Here is an 18,080-nt window from a genome sequence, read left to right as displayed (position 1 = left end):
CATCACAGGATTAGATAAAAATATTATTTCATAAAAATGTTTATACAATGATGACCACATAATTCCCAGAAAACTATAAAGTGCTGTTGATGTCACTTTTATCTTTGCTCTGTCGTATTTTTATGCTTGTATTTTATTATTTATTAAGCAGATGCACTGTGTAGAAAAAGGCTTGATCACCCCAGTCGATCTAAATGAATGAGATCTTTCCAAATAAAGCTCAAATCATCTGCTGAAATTATATTTATATCGCAAAATACAGTTGAAGTCAGAATTATTAGCCCCCTTTGATTTTTTTCTTTTTCAAATATTTCCCAAATGATGTTTAACAGAGCAAGGAAATTTTCACAGTATGTCTGAATTTTTTTTTTCTATGTCCGATAATTATTTATTTTATTTTGGCTAGAATAAAAGTACTTTTAATTTTTTTTTTTTATATTTTAAGGTCAAATTATTAGCTCCTTTAGCTATATATTTTTTCCACAGTCTACAGACCAAACTATTATTGTACAATTATTTGCCTAATTACTCTAACCTGCCTAGTTAACCTAATTAACCTAGTTAAGCCTTTAAATGTCACCTTAGGCTGTGTAGAAGTGTCTTAAAATATATCTAGTCAAATATTATTAACTGTCATCATGGCAAAGATAAAAGAAATCAGTTATTAGAAATGAGTTATTAAGACTATTATGTTTAGAAATGTGTTGAAAAATTTTTTCTCTCCGTTAAACAGAAATTGGGGGGGGGGATCATGGAGGCTAATAATTCAGACTTCAACTGTATATTGTAGCAAAACAAAACATTGGAATGTCAGAGTCTTCCAATATCGTGCAACACTACTTCTTATATTTATATATTATAATAGCACACAAAACACAAAATTGTAATAGCATGAGAATAATACCAAATAACACATTAAAATCTGAGATACTAAGCAAATTGATTTAAAAATGAAAAAATAATAATAAATAAATAATAAGAGCACTTTGATGGGGTGAAGGCAGAAATAATGTCTTGCATTTAACTTTAATTAAATAAAGAAAAAATGATAATAAATTACATTATTCTTACAAAAGCTGAAATTAAAAAGCATTTTTGTCTTTAAAAATCTAAAATTAAACAAAAAGTGCTCAGGGGTAACTTGAATAATGTATCGGTGCTTTTTGGACAAAGGATTCACCAGAATAAACAGCAAAAATTTGCCCAAGGCACTCGAAAAAATGTGGGAAAAAAATATTCAAAAGCCTTTCTTTACATGGCTAATCTTAAAAAAACCTACACGTTTCGGCAGAGAGCTGCCTTCATCAAGATAACTGATGGATACCCTAGGTAACACTGTCGAAACACGTGGGCTTTTTAAAGAATAGCCATGTGAATAAAGGCTTTTTAATTTTTTTCCACATTTTTCGAGGGCTTTGGACTGATTTTTGCATTTTTGTCTTTGTTTTGTATCATTTTTCTTTACGCAGTAACACTATTAAAAACAGGAGAGGCTAAATCCGCATTAGCACAAATACTTCTAGTCAACTTATAGGAAGAAAGACTCAACTGAAAGTGATTTCAAAAGTCACGACATTTGTGTAAGTGCACGGCTTTATACAATACATGCCTCTGCGTGTATCGATTATGTTCTTAGCTCAAATGTGTCTTTCAAAAACTAAAGTGAAAATGTATAGCCACGAGAGGGAGAGGAAGATGTGGTCGCATCTGCTTCAAAGTGCCCCAACAACAGCGTGTTAGCAGCTCACTACACTGGTCTTCATTGGCTGCCTGAGTCACACGCAAAGAGAGGATGAGACAAGATGAGAAGGGCCCGATCTCTACTGACACCGATGCCATTGCAGAGCTACAGGGGCAACCCGCCATCAACCGTAACCTCGCTTTTCTGACAGCGCATTCACGTGCCGCTTACATAAAAGCTGACTGGTTGAGGACGATTCCTCTGTTTAGCAGAACATCTTTTTATCCCAAAAGAATGAGTCAACAAAAACCTAAGTAGGCAGGATTCAGCAAGACACAGAATGTATATCAATGTCATTTAATGATTTTGCTAGGACATATCATCACAATTTCAAAAAGGAAATATTTGTGATTTGGCTGAGATGAAACATTAAAAGAGTGATTAACTGCTTTTCTGTTTATTTTATACTGTAGGACAGTAAGACCTGTCTTTGCTTAGACAAAACTCTTGTCACTTAACAGAGATAATGAACAGTATAGAATATAAAGCGATGGTGCAGTGGAAAAAGAATTAATATTGTGTATGACTCCCATGAGCTTGGAGGACTGCATCCATACATCTCTGCAATGACTCAAATAACTTATTTATAAAGTAAATCTGGAATGGTAAAGAAAGCGTTCTTGCAGGTCTCCCAGAGTTCATCAGGATTATTTGGATTCATCTTCAATGCCTCCTCCTTCATCTTACCCCAGACAAGCTCAATAATGTTCATGTCTGGTCACTGGGCTGGCCGATCCTGGAGCACTTTGACCTTTTTTGCTTTTAGGAACTTTGATGTGGAGGCTGAAGTATGAGGAGAAGCACTATCCTGCTGAAGAATTTGCCCTCTCATGTGGTTTGTAACGTAATGGGTAGCACAAATGTCTTGATACCTCAGGTTGTTAATGTTGCCATCCTCTCTGCAGATCTCTCGCATGCCCCCATACTGAATGCAACCCTAAACCCTAAAAATTGATGTTTCCCTTCCCCAAACTTGACTGATTTCAGTGAGAATCTTGGGTCCATGCGAGTTCCAATATGTCTTCTGCAGTATTTGTGATTATTGAGATGCAGTTCAACAACTTTTCCAAATGATCAACTAGAAGTCAAGTTACTATTTGTTGCTCTCACAACTGGGATCAGGACAAGACTTTAGTCAGGTAGTGCATGTCACTGATTTGGTTCATTTCACAGAACCTAAAGGATTTCACAATATTGTGATTGCAGAACTGAATGCATAAAATCAAGCAAATATCGAATAAAAAATTTGGATCTCACAATTTTTTAAAAATTGCAGCAAGTTTTCCACTTATTTTTGGGCAGTCAGAACATTGTTCAAATTCCCCCATGCCACTGTGCTCCATCTGCCAACAAGTCTTATGTGCAAAGGCTCTAGTTAATAATGAATAATGAAATGAGTAATAAATTATATGTAAATGTGTGTATATATTATTACAGCAAACAAAAACAACAAAAAAAACACAATTTTCATTTTAGCTGCAAAATCTTTTTTTTTTTTTGCAAAATCCTTTAACGCATCCTCAATTTTCAATTTTAAATCCACATCTAGGCCTGTCACAATAATCAATATATCGACTTATCACACAACATATGGACATGGCCTCAATCATTTTTCATGATGCAATAGATATCACCCATACATAAAAAAAAACTATTCTAGCAACATTTTTTACATAATTTTACATCATCTCTATTGGTATAGTGTCAAAAATACTATAGTATTTACTATAAATTACTTTAGTATATTTTCATGTGGGTGTCTAACAACTGAGAATAGATCTTTTACCAAATATCGCAGCCTGTTACTTTTTATCTTGCACTTTATTTATTATTTATTTAGGATATGCGTTTTCAAATTCTGATTCCAATGCCTAATTAATAAATTGTTGAACTGACTATAATTAAATTAAATATTTTTACGAATAAAATATTGTGTTCTTTGGAAGAGTGTACTTACATTCTGATGATATTATATTGCCATTCCGGCATTATATAATAAGTGGCATAAAATGGTCTTACGATGACAATAATATTACTCATCGCAATATATTTTTGGTGCAATATTTCATACAACAAAAAATAGATAGTGACAGGCCTACGCATGTATACAATTGTATCATCAAATACAAGCAGTCAGATACATGAAATCAGCCGTTAATTTTAACTGCTACATGTCATCATTTAACTTTTGCAGTGTGAATCGGTGGGTGGAGCGAAACATAGTAATGTTGAAGCAGATGTTGGTCATCTATATAGAGGCGTAGTTCAGCTAGTCCTTAATAAAGTGTCCCAGCGCTCAATTAGTCATTTTGGCAGATATGCTTCAATAGAAGGTGTTTTCAGAATAACAAAAAAGTTTTGACATCTGAAACTTAAAGGATGCTTTTATAGTCCACCGAACTCTTTCATATCAAAAGATTCAACTAATTTTGATTTCTCAGTTCACCACCCCTTTAAACCCCCTGATTCTGTAACTTCCAGGCAACATGAATACCAAAATGTAAATGTGATCACTTTAAATGACCCAAAATAAATTTTGCAGCTTGGAACTTTTTGGAACAACCTTTAAAGAAATTGAACAGCTGCATTTGAAAGCAGTGAAAGAGAATGCAGAGGGACAGGACCACCATCACGATCAATACAGCCTAATTAAAGCAGACACCTACTGTGTGAACACTCCAGATTAGATGTCAAACCCCCAGTAAACACAAAACCAGGACATGTGCATACACACACACACACATGCAGAGACCCACAAAGCAGGACGGCAGATTGAACAGCTGTGGATCGGTCCAATGCTGTGAATTCATAGCAAGCACAGCACTGAGACGACACATTATGAATCTCTCTCCAAACAGAAACGCTATCTAGCCGAACAGGCACAGTGGTTTCAGCAGAGCTTTGTCTGTGGACAACAAGGCTGTCACTTCAGGAAAAAAAAAATTAACTCCAGATTTATTGAACGTTTGTTCTGTTGCCGCTTGCAGTTTTAAATTTTTAAGCAACATGTTGGGATGTTATGTTTGTTCTGCTGCATAACATTAACAAACATTACACACCACTGATTATTATGTTTCTTAAGATTATTGATGCTCTTGTTAACGCTTTGAGTCTGAGGAAAGCGCAATATAAATAAAATTTACTATTATTGTTGTTGTTGTGGTTGTTGTTGTTGTTGTTATAATATAATATTATTATTATTTGAAACATCATTTTGGCATTAAAGGGAACCTTTTTTGCTCCTTTTTACAAGATTTAAACTAAGTCTCTGATGTCCCTAGAGTGTGTATGGGAAGTTTCAGCTCAAAATACCACACAAATAATGTTCTATAACTATTTGAAAGTGCCCCTTTTAGGCTTTAATCCAAATTATGCCATGTTGGTGACTGTAACTTTAAATTCAAATGAGATCGTTCCCTCTTTTCTAAAAAATTTGCCTCTTAAATCGCTGGCATTATCTTCAGCAGGTTTGGTGTAAAAACTCCAATGACTGCTTCTCACTCAGGGCTGTTTATGCTAATGAAGGAGAGATCATCACTAATAGGTGGGGCTTTCCACCTCAAAGAACAGAATGTCAATTAAAGTGTTTCTGCAGACTGTTTTTATGAAGTGTGATTATGAAAAATAGAATGAATCAATTATGAGGTTGGCTATATTCACCCAATATTGCCACACAACAGTGTTTAGACAACTTAAAGTGATTTCTGCATAAGGTTCCTTTTAAAATAATACATTTTAATAACTAATTATGATTTTTTTGTGGTGTTATCAATATCTTGTTTACTCAAATAATAAATATATGGTTTGAAAGTCTGTAGGTGCTTATATAATATTTCAGTCTTTTAAGATTACACCATGTAACATTTCATAAGAAAAATGGTCAAAGAAGGTCAAAGAGGCTTCAGCTTTGTCTCCATTGTTTAGAAATAATCAATAATAGAAGCAAAGTAAAATATGCTAAAAACAACAGCACAGAAACAAAAAGAGAGAGAAAAACATCATTGAAAATAGCTGAGCAATAATGAGCTGTCTTCCAAATACCCACACACTCCTCAGTCTGCTGTATTTTCATTAATTCCTCATCCTGGTGGGGAGCTCAGTGCTACAAATGACCAAAATAAAGCAAGCCTTTACAAACACAGCTCTTAATTTAATTACATTATAATTAAAGCCATGGAAATTTGTTAGAAAGGCTAGGGGGAAAAAAGACTAACTTTTAAAATATTAATACCAAATTATTTTCCAAATACATAAATTAACTATTTCAATTAAATCTAGAATTCATTTCAGACTGTTGGTTACCTAATTCTCTAATAAGGAAATAACCTCATTAAAAAGGATGTTTGGACATCATATCTAATAGAGTATAACTGAGTGTATAATTGAGGGTGACATGAGGATTTTATCGTTACTGATGATTATGCAATAATATGCACCATATATCTGCAATAACAAACTAATACCTTCCCAATCACGTCCATTACAACCTTTAATGTTCAGTCATACACATATATTCTATTTACAATAGCGGAGTGCGATGTTAAAAAAAAAAAAAAAGACATCTTAATACATTAAGGATTTAGCTTATAATGACAACTGAGATTATTATTTGTTAGGTGTGCTATTTATAGCTAAGCTTTTTATTTATTTTTTTTTATTTATAATCTGTGTGCTATTACTACACAACAGTGGCAAAAACATACTTTTCCACAATGTTTATTTTAAATGTTTTTTAATAATTTTTTTAAACTTATGATTTTTCAAATTTTCTTTTACAGAACAACCCCTTCCCCAACAATTTAACGCCTTACAGATGAGAGAATGCAAAAAAATAATAAGCAAAAATGTTTGAAGAGAACTGCCATCATAAATTCTTTACAGGGGATAAATTTGTACATCAAGTTACATTGTATTACATTTTTACCTCAAATTACATTGGTGATAGGTTAAATAACCTCTAAATGTACATATCTAAATATTTTGTAATACGTTTCTCCAGAAAAACCTTTGTAGACAAAGTCATTTCTTCCATTCTACTATTTAAGTCTCTGAATCCACTGAGCCACCTTAGGAGGAGCTACTCCATCCAATATTTTAATAAAATTTTCTGAATATTCAGAATCTGAATAATTAAATAAATTTTTTTTAACAGATGTTATTTGAAAGTTAGATACATTTTTATGCATCTGCCTTTAGAATATGCAGGAACTAAGAAATTAAGTTCTCTGTTAAGATGTTTAGTAAAGGAAAGAGTCTGTCAAAAGATTCTAAGTTTACTCAACTCAAGCTTTCTAAATATTTTTCAACACACTTCAGGATGAACCACACTTTTCTTGTCACAGAACATGACAAATGCATCATTTGGGGTATTCTGTGACAAGAAAAGTGTTTAAATTACTAGTTAACAGTCTAGTAGCTTTCATTTTGGAGCGAAAATATGCCCTTTACAAATTTTATGTGATAATTAAATATCAACAGATATAAAACATTTCAAATTAATAATATTTTGGCCACATCACCCAGCGCTACACAGATTTTCTATTATCATACACCCCTAATTGAAAACAAAGACTTAAGTGTACAAAATTGCACTATTTATCTGTCCTCTCTCTCTCTCTAAAGCTCTTTCAACCAACCCCTATATCATCGCACTAAACACCAGCGCTGCTGTGAGTGTTTGCTATATAGCTTTATTAACATCTAGCACGATGTATCAGAGCGGCTAAATTTACCCACAGGAGTTATTAACTGGTGTGGCAGGCAAAGAGAGTAAACAAACTCATCGCTTATCCACAAGGCCAACAAGCACTCCGCCTGCCAGTCTATAGGGACCATAATGCAGGTTTACAAATGAATTGGAGACCCTGTTTCCAACACACCGCTACAGCAGGGTGCTCTTCAATAAACGACAAACAAATAAAGAGCTTTATCATTGCATACACCACACCAGAGCGTTTGGGGACGTGTCTCTTGAGCCTGTATGTCTTTGACCTCAGGTGCGGTTTGATGAAGTATGCTCTTAGATCTTCTCGTCTACTCAAGATTCTTTGGCTTAGACGTTGCTCTAGTTCTCTAGATACAAATAGCCACTAGGCAGTACATATGTAGGCATTACCCATCATGCATCTGCATACCCCAGCATGATAGAGCAATCTAGGTCATGGAGGATGTCTCTTGTGTTCCAAATGGCATGTAGGCTCTTCATCACACTCTTAAACTGAGAGTCCTCCTGTATACAGATGCAGACTGCAGCTGACTTTCTTATAGCTTATTTCAGCAGACTGAGGGATAAAACCACTATATACAAGCCGGTCATCATCACTCCTTCTGTAGAGCAGGTATTTGTTTACCTGTTCAGCCTCAGAGATGCAATCTAGAGGGTTTTACATACAAAGAGTAAATGAGATAAAAAGTACAGTCGCAAAATATAAGGCCATAATTCAATGTACAGCTTTAACCTTATGCTGAACTCAGCCACACCCTGCTGAGAGTGTGCCGTTTACCCCTCGCTCGGCTGTTTCCATGGCTGTCAGCCAACTGCAGCACAGGCAGCTTAAGCGGCTCTAGCTACAATTAAACAATGCCAACATCAGCATTGGGAGAAGGTGTGGGGGGCTTCAGCATGCAGGAAACTCAACCTAACATCCTTTGTTTGAAAGCTGCTGCTGCGGATCCAAACATGCTTTCAACAGCTATAGCTTGAATCAAATAGCAGAAAATGAATGGGTGATACCTACATGGCAACTCGCAATTTAGTTAACACAACAACAACATCGACATACTCTAACAACTGGCTTGTTCAATTGGGTAATTTAAGTGAAGTTTCATTAACTAAGGACCACGGGCTATGATTGACCATGGCTAGTCTCACATCAACAATCAAACTATAGACTAATCAGACGAATTCAAGCCTACATAAATAGCGTGTTTTCCTTGCCTCCCTTATTTTCATTTTTGAAGAATCCCCCCCATCCACCCCATCTCCCCCTCTTTCCCTCCTATTCTAAGGCCAACCGGATCTTGGACTCCTTTCTATTGACCTTATTCTCCATGTACTAGTGGGCGCTATTGGTGTGAAGCTACACTGGTCTCACAGTTCGTTCGGTTATGATTATCATGCCATCGATTCAGTTCAATTCGATATCTCGGTGCATTGACGATGCTTTCCATACACAGTTTTATATTTGAGCGAGGCGAGGGGCTATAACAAGCTGTCTGTATAAACACACACACACACATAGCACCAAGCAAGCGACACACAGCATCACGCTCTCATTTACATACATACAAACATGTACAGCACCAAACGCGAGACACAGCATCATGCTCTCTCTCATTCACACACACAGGAGCGTATATGCTCAGGAGCGATATTATTAGTCCGCCCGCTCCCATTCAAATTACACCAGAGTTACCGACTGCTCCCACGTTTTATTCGGAAATTTATTACCGCGAGCAAGAAATCTGGTCGGCTGACCTCTATCCACGAGTATCGCAGTAACAGCCAAGAGGCACACGCAGTGAAATTGTGCAGTTTCTGCGTTAAGTAGTTGGAGCGTTGTAAATACTTGCGCTACGGCGACATAGCGCATACGAGATAAATGACATCAGTACATAAAAACCGGTTACCAAATGGTCCACGTCTGCATCACGGTGCACCAAAAAAACAATTAATTTTGACACCCCTAGTAAGCGCAGAGATTGGAATGTTTTTGGCTCGAGAATTACGGTCTCATTCACTTTTAGACGTTAAAAACAGCTTGTTACGCTGCTTGATGTTGCAAATTGATATTTTATTATTATATTATTCTGCTTTGTCTGTATTGTTATGAGCACACTTGTTTGTAGAGTAAGTAGTTTGACCATTTTCTGATGTTAAATATTCCAAGTTATTTCTCCCATAGACAACTGAATCGGAAGTACTAAAACAAAATCGCAAAAACAAGCACACTTCCACATTTAAGAATAAGGTCAATACTAACAAACCAGGAGGGAGCTGCAGGCTCAATGATCTCAATCAGCAATCAGTAAGCAATGAAGTGCTAAAAACCTGCAATCGGTATCAAGCGTTAGCTAAGTGTGAACTTTTGAAAACACTAACATTAGATACTCCACATTATTTTGTTAAGATGATAAATTGTCATTTATCGGCATATACCTAGAATGGCTTCGGAGTAATTATGGGATGATTTTCCTGTCTGCATGAACTACTACTACTTGCAACCAATTAGATTCCTTCTATCCTTCAGCATAACAGGATTTTATCAAGCTGTCACTGAAGGACTGTAATCATGCCTAGAAATCTGTTCTTGCTACAGAGGAACATTCTGTTTGGGAACTGGCCATATCAGGGAGGAAGATGTAAAAATGTGCATATATTTCATAACACAACAAGTATGCTGATGTTCAGTAGATTAAAAAAAGGGATGTGTGAGGGCTCACAAATTTAACTGGCACCTAAACACCATGAGAAATCAGAGGTGCTAAAACTTTTAGGTTAAGGCCAAAAACCAAATATTATTGAGAGCCATAGGCCAAAGGTAAATATACCAAACTATATTACATTAAAGTTTTCATGGGTAATTTCCTCATTTATTTCATAATATTTCTAAATAAATATAAACATCACTTTATATCATATAAGCTAATGCAGTATAACTATTTAAATCATAACTTATTGCAATAAAACCAAACAATCACATTTATAACACAGTGGAGTTCTACACTGAATACACTAGTCAAGCAGAGACTGCCTTTGACTTGATTTGCTGTCTCTGCATTGTCAGGTGACAGTATATAGATTTAAACTAATTCTGATGAATTTGCACCATTTAATTAAAGCAGTTAATTTCAGTTAGCTTTTAACTAACAAACAAAGCTTAAAACAAACAAAGGGTTGCATTAAATTTGAAACGACAAAATCTAAACCATTTCCCTCATTCTCCCTCTCTTCTCAGATGGAATGGTGGACCAATTCAAAGGTTACCAACGGCCAACTTTGGCCCATGGGCCCCAGTTTGGGCATCTCCATTTTAGATAAAGGCAGGCATAAACTGTAACATTTTTCCTGTAGTATGAGCTAAATTGCTTGCTGTGTAACAAGAAGAACTTATAAGCAAAGTGGCTCAAAACTGATTTTTATTTAAACATGTCAAAAAAGTTGAGGAAAAGTTCAGCTTGAATCTGTGAGATACGTGAAATTGAATGTGCCGATCTGTCGATATATTTCTTTAAACTGATCAATCAGGAGGATAAACTCACTGAACAGCAAACGCTGCCTGACAGGGTCATCAGAAAAATGGGCAACAGCAGACAAAGCTTTATAATTCACACATACAGGATGATTATGTGTACTTGTTTACTGCTGCTAAATAACACCATCTATATTGTGTGTAGCAAACATTCTCAGCTTGTATAATAGATGTACAATAGCTGTTTTATGAGAGAGAGAAATAGAGAGGGGCAAGCTCTGAAGGCTATGTTACCACTGTCCATTTTTTTGGGGTGGAATTTCATGCGATAGATTCAGAATTTGCCAGGTCATAAAATCTTGTTATAGATCACTGATTCTGAATGATTTTCACATAAACTCACTTGTGACATGTGCGTGGACATACAATCTTCCAACTCCTAGAAATAATGACTGTGATCCACTGATAATTACTTTGATGATTCACACCTGCAGAAAAGGTGGTAAACTGGCTAAAATACCACTTTGCTGATAAATGTAAAAGCATGTGGGTTTAATGAGCTCAAGGTTAATGTTTAAAGAACTAAAGTTAATGTGTAATCTCAGTTACTCACCTGACAGGTCTTAAAAGGTTGTGACAACCCACAGATGTTTGGCAAAGAATATATACAGTATATACAGTGCTCAGCATAATTGAGTACAGCCCATTTTGAAAATAAATATTTTGATCCATTTCTCAGTGAATATGGGTAGTATATATTAGTGCATTTAAACAAAACAGATTTATTAAACAGATATGTTTATTAAAATAATATTTTAGTCACGGAACATCTTAAGAAATGGAAAGATAATACATTTAACTTAAAGTAAAATATTGCAAAACAAATTACAAACTGCAACACTCCAACAAAATTATTGATTTTTTGTTACTCTTGATTTTTGACAATTTTATTTAACATTTTTTCCCTAACATATAAATTTGGGTTACAAAATTTTGGGCCATTATTCTAAGTTATTTTGTTAGATAAGCTCCAGATTTGGCTTCAGTACTGACTAAACTAATGTCTATGCACAAATATAATATTGTAAAGCTTCCTATAGACATTATTAATTTAAATGAGAGATTTAGGGGGAGGGGGGGCTGTACCATATATGCTGAGCACTGTATAAAGCACAAAACAGAAAAGAAAGATTACAATTGCATATTGAATGTTGAATATTAATAACAGATAATAAAGACGAGCTTCACATTAGTGAAGATCCTTTTAGCTCCTACAAATAAAAATAAAGACCATAATAAATAAACATGAAGTACAGCATTTGTTTTCAGTGCTGCCAACCAACATATCTACTCCAGTCTTGAGACCCTTTGAACATAGAGGGAGGGGCATAAACTGCCAATAATGATTTAGCATTACTGAAACTATAAAGGCACTCGGGTGCAAAATAGATTCTCTTTAACGAGCAACAGCGCATCAGCATCATAAAACTAATAGCTTCCATTAGCACATGGAGTTCCTCAACAGTGCATGGACAAAAGACTTGTCACACAATAAAAAACATCTATTTTTAAACAGTTCTGTATGAGAAATCACTATTTGCCTCTTTAAAAAGCTAGATTATCAGTGAAGTTTAAACAACCCAACATGAGGCACAGATAACACTCCTGTACTGAGGATATTCCCATCCACAGCCCATTAACAGCTTTCAAAATGTATCCCATTATGGATCCCCTGGCAGGCTGGCAAGGATCTAGGCAGCCCACAATACATCTGAACGAGGACCTTCACATTCGCACTAGTGTGTATGAACTAACATACTGTACATACTTTCCACAATGGACTGAGTTGTTTAAAAGAGACCGTAAATAAAACAGCTGATACAGTGATGGAGGCTCACAAATGTTCGCCTATCATGCATGTAAACAAAACTGCATTGCTGATATGAGGAGCGTGATATACTCACAGGCATCATCTTTACTTTTGTCAGAGGAACATCTGGTCTTCAGCTTCGCTTTGCCTTTCAAAACATCCTACCGAGATCACAGCCCTCTGTATGGGATTAAAAACAACTTGACTTGCAGCATCACTGACACATGAATGTCCACAGCACTGATAAACAAAGGCCAAACAGGCCACGACTCCGTGCATCGTGCCATTTCACACCAATTAAACGCTTCATTGCGACAAGCAACCGGTTAACGATAGCTTTAATCTCCTTCATTTGACTAGGAAAAATTAAAGAGACGCTTTAAAACTCGCTTAACTGGATAATCAGCTGAGTGTGTGTGTATTGAAATGGCAGATGTTTGGATGTTTTACACACCCGCTGAGAGCCCGTAACTCATTCACTCCTCATACTAAATGTCTCACATTTAATGATTCGAAACAAAACGTTCAATTCAACAATGTTGTCTTAAATATATTTAGTAAACATTGTTTTCCTCTTTTCGCCCTGTTTGTATTACAGTTCTCCACATCTGTTAGCCAGCTAGCACGACTAAAAACATCCCGATGTGCAGTTCATGTTAACAAACACTGAAAATGTACAGCTACAGTGGGTAAAATTACATTATACTTACGTGTCAGGTGTAGACGTGTGCCATAATCGTTCAGAAAATGATGTGCATGAGGTGTTCCTCGTATCCTGAAAGCAGCCGAGTATCGATTAACTCGCGAGATGGCTAAACAAGTTAGCCTGCTAGCCGAAGCCAGGTGAAAACGCTGCGATACGTGAAGCGAATGGGTGGAAACCAAATCAGAACAGGCGTATTCCTCCGACTGCAGTCAGTTATTGGCGTGATATTAGTTAGAGAATTAAAACAAAACGCAGTATAAGTCTAGCAACACTGCCCTGAACTGGCTGAGCTCGCGCTCTTGTGTTAAATGATTGCACACGCAGACCAAGAATGACAGGAATGTGGAGTGACTTATGGATGTTTGTTTGTTTAGTCACTAAAATCTCTAAGGGGTGAAAATGAAAAGGACATGATACGCCCATAGCTTGACCAGACACATTAGTTGTTAGTTCACTTGAAAGTGAATGAAAGTGCTGCTACTCGCAGGTGTTTAATCTTTAATCTCAAAGAACCGTGGGATTTATTTTGCAGACGTTCAATATCTAGACAAGTTTCCTCATCAAAATACAACGCGTAACGTACAACTTTAAATAGTATGTCTACAGTTATCTTTTTTAGGTTAAACAAATTTTTGATTTGTAACTGAAGATACAATACAGATTTTTTTTTCTCTCACAAATCTGATGTGCTGGATAGTGCTTAAACGCCCACTACTGATCAACAACAAGAATTACATTATTATCTACTACAAAATTATTACATTTAAGAATTAATCATTCTTTTAAGAATTAATTTCTCAACTCAGTTAAGAATTACATGATTATCTACTAAACAAAAAGTGTATTATAAAACATTGCATGCAAATATTCATGCCACAGACATTTTCAGTGAGAATTTAACGTAAGCTAAACATTTATGTTTAATGTAACTGTTACTCAATAACTAAAGCCCATTAAAAGATTTTGGCAGGACATCTTTAATGGTTTATTTTCATAAGTTAGCAATCAAGCAGCTGCACATTTGCCGATACAAATTTCCTGCAAGAGGGAGTGGAAAGACTACAAAAGCAGTGTATTGTCCATAGGGTGGATCCAATTCAAGCATTTTATTGTTTCCATGAAATAAAATACAGATATCCAGGGGAAGTTCTTCAGGGGAAGATGTACAGAGAGGTGATGGGGATTCGGGGAATGATGCTCCGGTGGTCCGATCAATGTGCTGGCTCTGTATGAAGGGAAAATTCATGTTAGTGAATGTGTGAATCACATGTCCCATAAATTAGCATTCCTCATCATATTAGACCAAGGGCTCTCAAAGTGGACTCCAAGCCCCAAAGCTAGAGGGTGCACAAAATAATTTAGGGCCCTATGATTTCCTTGATGCAAAATAAATGAATGGAATCATGGATCCAAATCACAGAAATGTAATTTACTATGTTAAAATATTAATCCACAAAAAGACTATTTAATGCTGAGGTTGATCCAGAGAGAACAGTAAATGATACACAGAATAGTTTGTATGTAGACTTTTCAAACCTTATCATCAATATAAATATTAATGTTTTATAACATTGAACATTTAACAGAAATGCTGGAATTAAGGTTTATAATTGGAAGACAAACATGGATACCTACAGTTGCCATCAAAATACAGTTTGAAAGCAACTTGACCCTTCATATTAAAGTCTGCATAAACCAGACATTACTACAGTCTTATTACATTTGTGTGACCCATTTACAACTGAAAAAGTATATTGAGTAGGGGGCGGGGCTTTATTTTTGCGCTCTTCTCATCATTCACTTAAAGCCAATTAACAGTATGAAGGGTGTGGATAAACATATTTCACCTAACAAATTAGCAAATGTTTACAAGTGTCAGCAAATGGTAAGATTTTAATTAAAAAGTACCAAATGATTAACATTTTTTCAGTGAGTTAATTTGTTAATCTTAAGGCTAATAATGTGAACATGCAAAAGAAAGTACCACTTGAAATTTGGATTTCATGCAGAAGCTTCCAGCAATTACAGCCAATAGGTGGCGACAAGAAACCATAAAAACCTGTCACTGAATGATTTGTTTAAAAAGATTCTTCAAAAATCATAGAATCAAAAGTAATAAAATACGTCTGAGCAAAACACTGAATCATTCATTCATTCAATATGATTATCAATGAATCATTTAAATTATAACACATAGAAAAAAAACGAGACCGCGGCAAATAACAGTCAGAACGTAAATTACTTTGTTTTTGTCGATTTAGAATTGTAGTTGTTTTTGCAAACAAACAAATACGACTTTATCCATATGGAACATGAAGTTTTCGTTATCTGCCATCTCATTCCATCAGGACAAGAACAAAGGAAATTCTGCTGAGTGAAACTTTATTTTACTACCAAAAATTTTAAATAAAATCACATCATCATGTATACCCTGAAACTCAATCTTTATGACAAACTGTCAAAATAAAAAAAACATTGATAATACAAAACACTTAACTTTAAAACTGCATCTAATATTATACAATAAAATGTGCCTGACATAATAATCATTATTTAAAAAAATATACATTATTATTTCACTTTCCAGTTTTAATTTTAATATCAGGAGTAAATTTCCCATTTATTTTGCCCAAAAGTAGAAGGATACATTTTAATTTTTACTACATATTAAAATATTAAATTGTTAGGATTTGACAGAAGTTCCTGTGGACAAACTGCAGTGTTCAATACATTTTCCAACTATAAATCCTTGAAAAATCATCCAACCATAATCTTTAGAATCCCTGCTTTAGACAATTTTTCTTTATCCGTTTTTTACTCTCAATTTTACAAAAAAAAACTTTAATGTTTTCTCAGTCTGCATAGAAATTATTATTATTATTATAATAATAATAATAATAATAATAATAATAATAATAATATGAATGGTGTGATTTAAAAACAAAAATACTTACTTGACTGAACTGCTTTCTTCTTTCCTGCAAAACAGCAATGTACTATTAATACTTTAACATTTACACACTCTTAAAACAAAATGTATTGCCTTGTATGACACCATGAGTTCCTTATGTATACACTGCAATAGCTTATGACAACGGTAAGGGTAATGTTATGGTAAAAAAAAATAGTGCTTACAAGACATATTTCTAGTCACATCAATAGTAATTTTAACATAATACATAATAAATAAAATGAAACAGTTCAGTAAAGGATTAAAGCCATTTTGTCAATATACACACTACTAAAAAGTGCTTCAGAAACGTGTCCTCTTACCTCCATATGAAAGTTTGTAGTATAAGAAACCCATGATTCCTAAACCAACAAACATCTCCCGGTTTGCCTTGGCGTAGTATGGCGACATCTTAGCCCACCACACGTTGAATGCACCTGCCATCTAAAAGACAAAAAATAAATTAATTAATTAATAAACACAAAAATTAATAAACATATGTCTAGAAGACTTCAAAAATGTTAATAATTAAATAATAGTTAAATAATTTCATACGTCATATCTAAAACGTGCACATATATTTTAAAAAATTACCAGAGTAACGTGACACAAACGTTCAAGGACATTCTAAGTTAATTCGGGTGGGAAAAAGGAAAGACATTAAACTTTATTCAAGCTGTTATACTTGACAGTATTGGAGTTATAATGAGACAAATTCCGTTGTCAAAATACGAAAAACTAAAGTCAAGCCCAATTCTGTTTACAGAAAACGCGTCACTTTAAGGGCAAATACGACAACGCATCCATTCATCATACATTATAGTAAACAATTTCTCTCTGAAAATATAAAACATTTGCAATATTGTAAATGTATGTCACTCAAATGTCAAACTGGCATAAAGCATTGACTACAGACCATGTTGATTCATTTACGTTAGGGCGCTTTGCAAGGCCTAACGTTAGTCACTTATGGTAAAATAATCAGTAACACAATAAAGGCGAACTACCTTTAAATGCGCAGTAATAATTTATCATATGGCAGTTGTACACATGTAGCATCTATAATAAAGATATGTACTCACCTTTAGTTAGTAAGCGCACTGAACTACTCGGAGAAGGTCACTGTTCAGCGCTGGCTCAGTAGAGGAGACAACGGAAGCTCTCTGAACGTTCCGCTTTGTAATTAAAAGCCCCGTCACCAAAATAAAAGTTCATACGCGATATTCTCAAATATTAGATTGTGTAACAAATGATTTATTTCTTCATCTGTGTATATATATAAAGGTTTCAAAATACATATTTATAATAATAATAATGTTTTTCTTGTTGTAAATAAAAAGTAGCTAACTAAAATTTTGAATTTTCTTTCTATTAATCAGTTGCAAAAAGATAATAAATACTACTACTAATAATTATTATTATGATTATTATGATTATTATTATTAGAGAAAATATTAATTTTTTTAAAAATCATTTTAAATCATTATTATATTTGTTTTTGACAAGACTTAAGAGGCGAATTTATGTAAAAGACATTGAATAGTTTGAATCTTATTCATCAATAACAAAAACATTTAGGCTAAGCTCCATAAAAAATAGGAGCATCGTACTACTCTTACAAA

General features: G+C 34.6%; 2 protein-coding genes across 2 annotated transcripts in view; both read right to left on the bottom strand.

Annotated features, from left to right (window-relative positions):
* The window catches only part of ppp1r13bb (protein phosphatase 1, regulatory subunit 13Bb), an 81,034-nt gene extending 67,208 nt beyond the window's left edge, over positions 1-13,826 (bottom strand). Inside the window, 2 exon segments of the mRNA XM_056480689.1 lie at positions 12,897-12,982; positions 13,513-13,826. Of these exon segments, the coding sequence (XP_056336664.1) occupies positions 12,897-12,905 (9 nt within the window). The 5' untranslated portion in view covers positions 12,906-12,982; positions 13,513-13,826.
* Positions 13,827-14,461: 635 nt separating this feature from the next.
* Positions 14,462-17,647, bottom strand: atp5mj (ATP synthase membrane subunit j). Its single transcript, XM_056480690.1, has 4 exons — positions 17,541-17,647; positions 16,782-16,902; positions 16,463-16,486; positions 14,462-14,733 (listed from the first exon to the last, which is right to left on the bottom strand). The coding sequence occupies exons 2-4, from the start codon at positions 16,900-16,902 to the stop codon at positions 14,720-14,722; spliced, it is 159 nt and encodes a 52-aa protein (XP_056336665.1). The 5' UTR covers positions 17,541-17,647; the 3' UTR covers positions 14,462-14,719.
* Positions 17,648-18,080: the final 433 nt, after the last annotated feature.

This window comes from Danio aesculapii, chromosome 20, assembly GCF_903798145.1.
Source record: "Danio aesculapii chromosome 20, fDanAes4.1, whole genome shotgun sequence".
Taxonomy (NCBI): Eukaryota; Metazoa; Chordata; class Actinopteri; order Cypriniformes; family Danionidae; genus Danio; species Danio aesculapii.
Note: the sequence above shows the minus strand (reverse complement) of the source record. Positions and strands in the feature narration are given on the sequence as shown.

Coding starts and splice junctions, on each gene's coding strand:
- atp5mj (XM_056480690.1), bottom strand. CDS start 16,902: ATGGCAGGTGCATTCAACGTGTGGTGGGCTAAGATGTCGCCATACTAC. Junction 16,487..16,781: donor CTACAAACTTTCATATGGAG/GTAAGAGGACAC, acceptor GCTGTTTTGCAG/GAAAGAAGAAAGCAGTTCAG.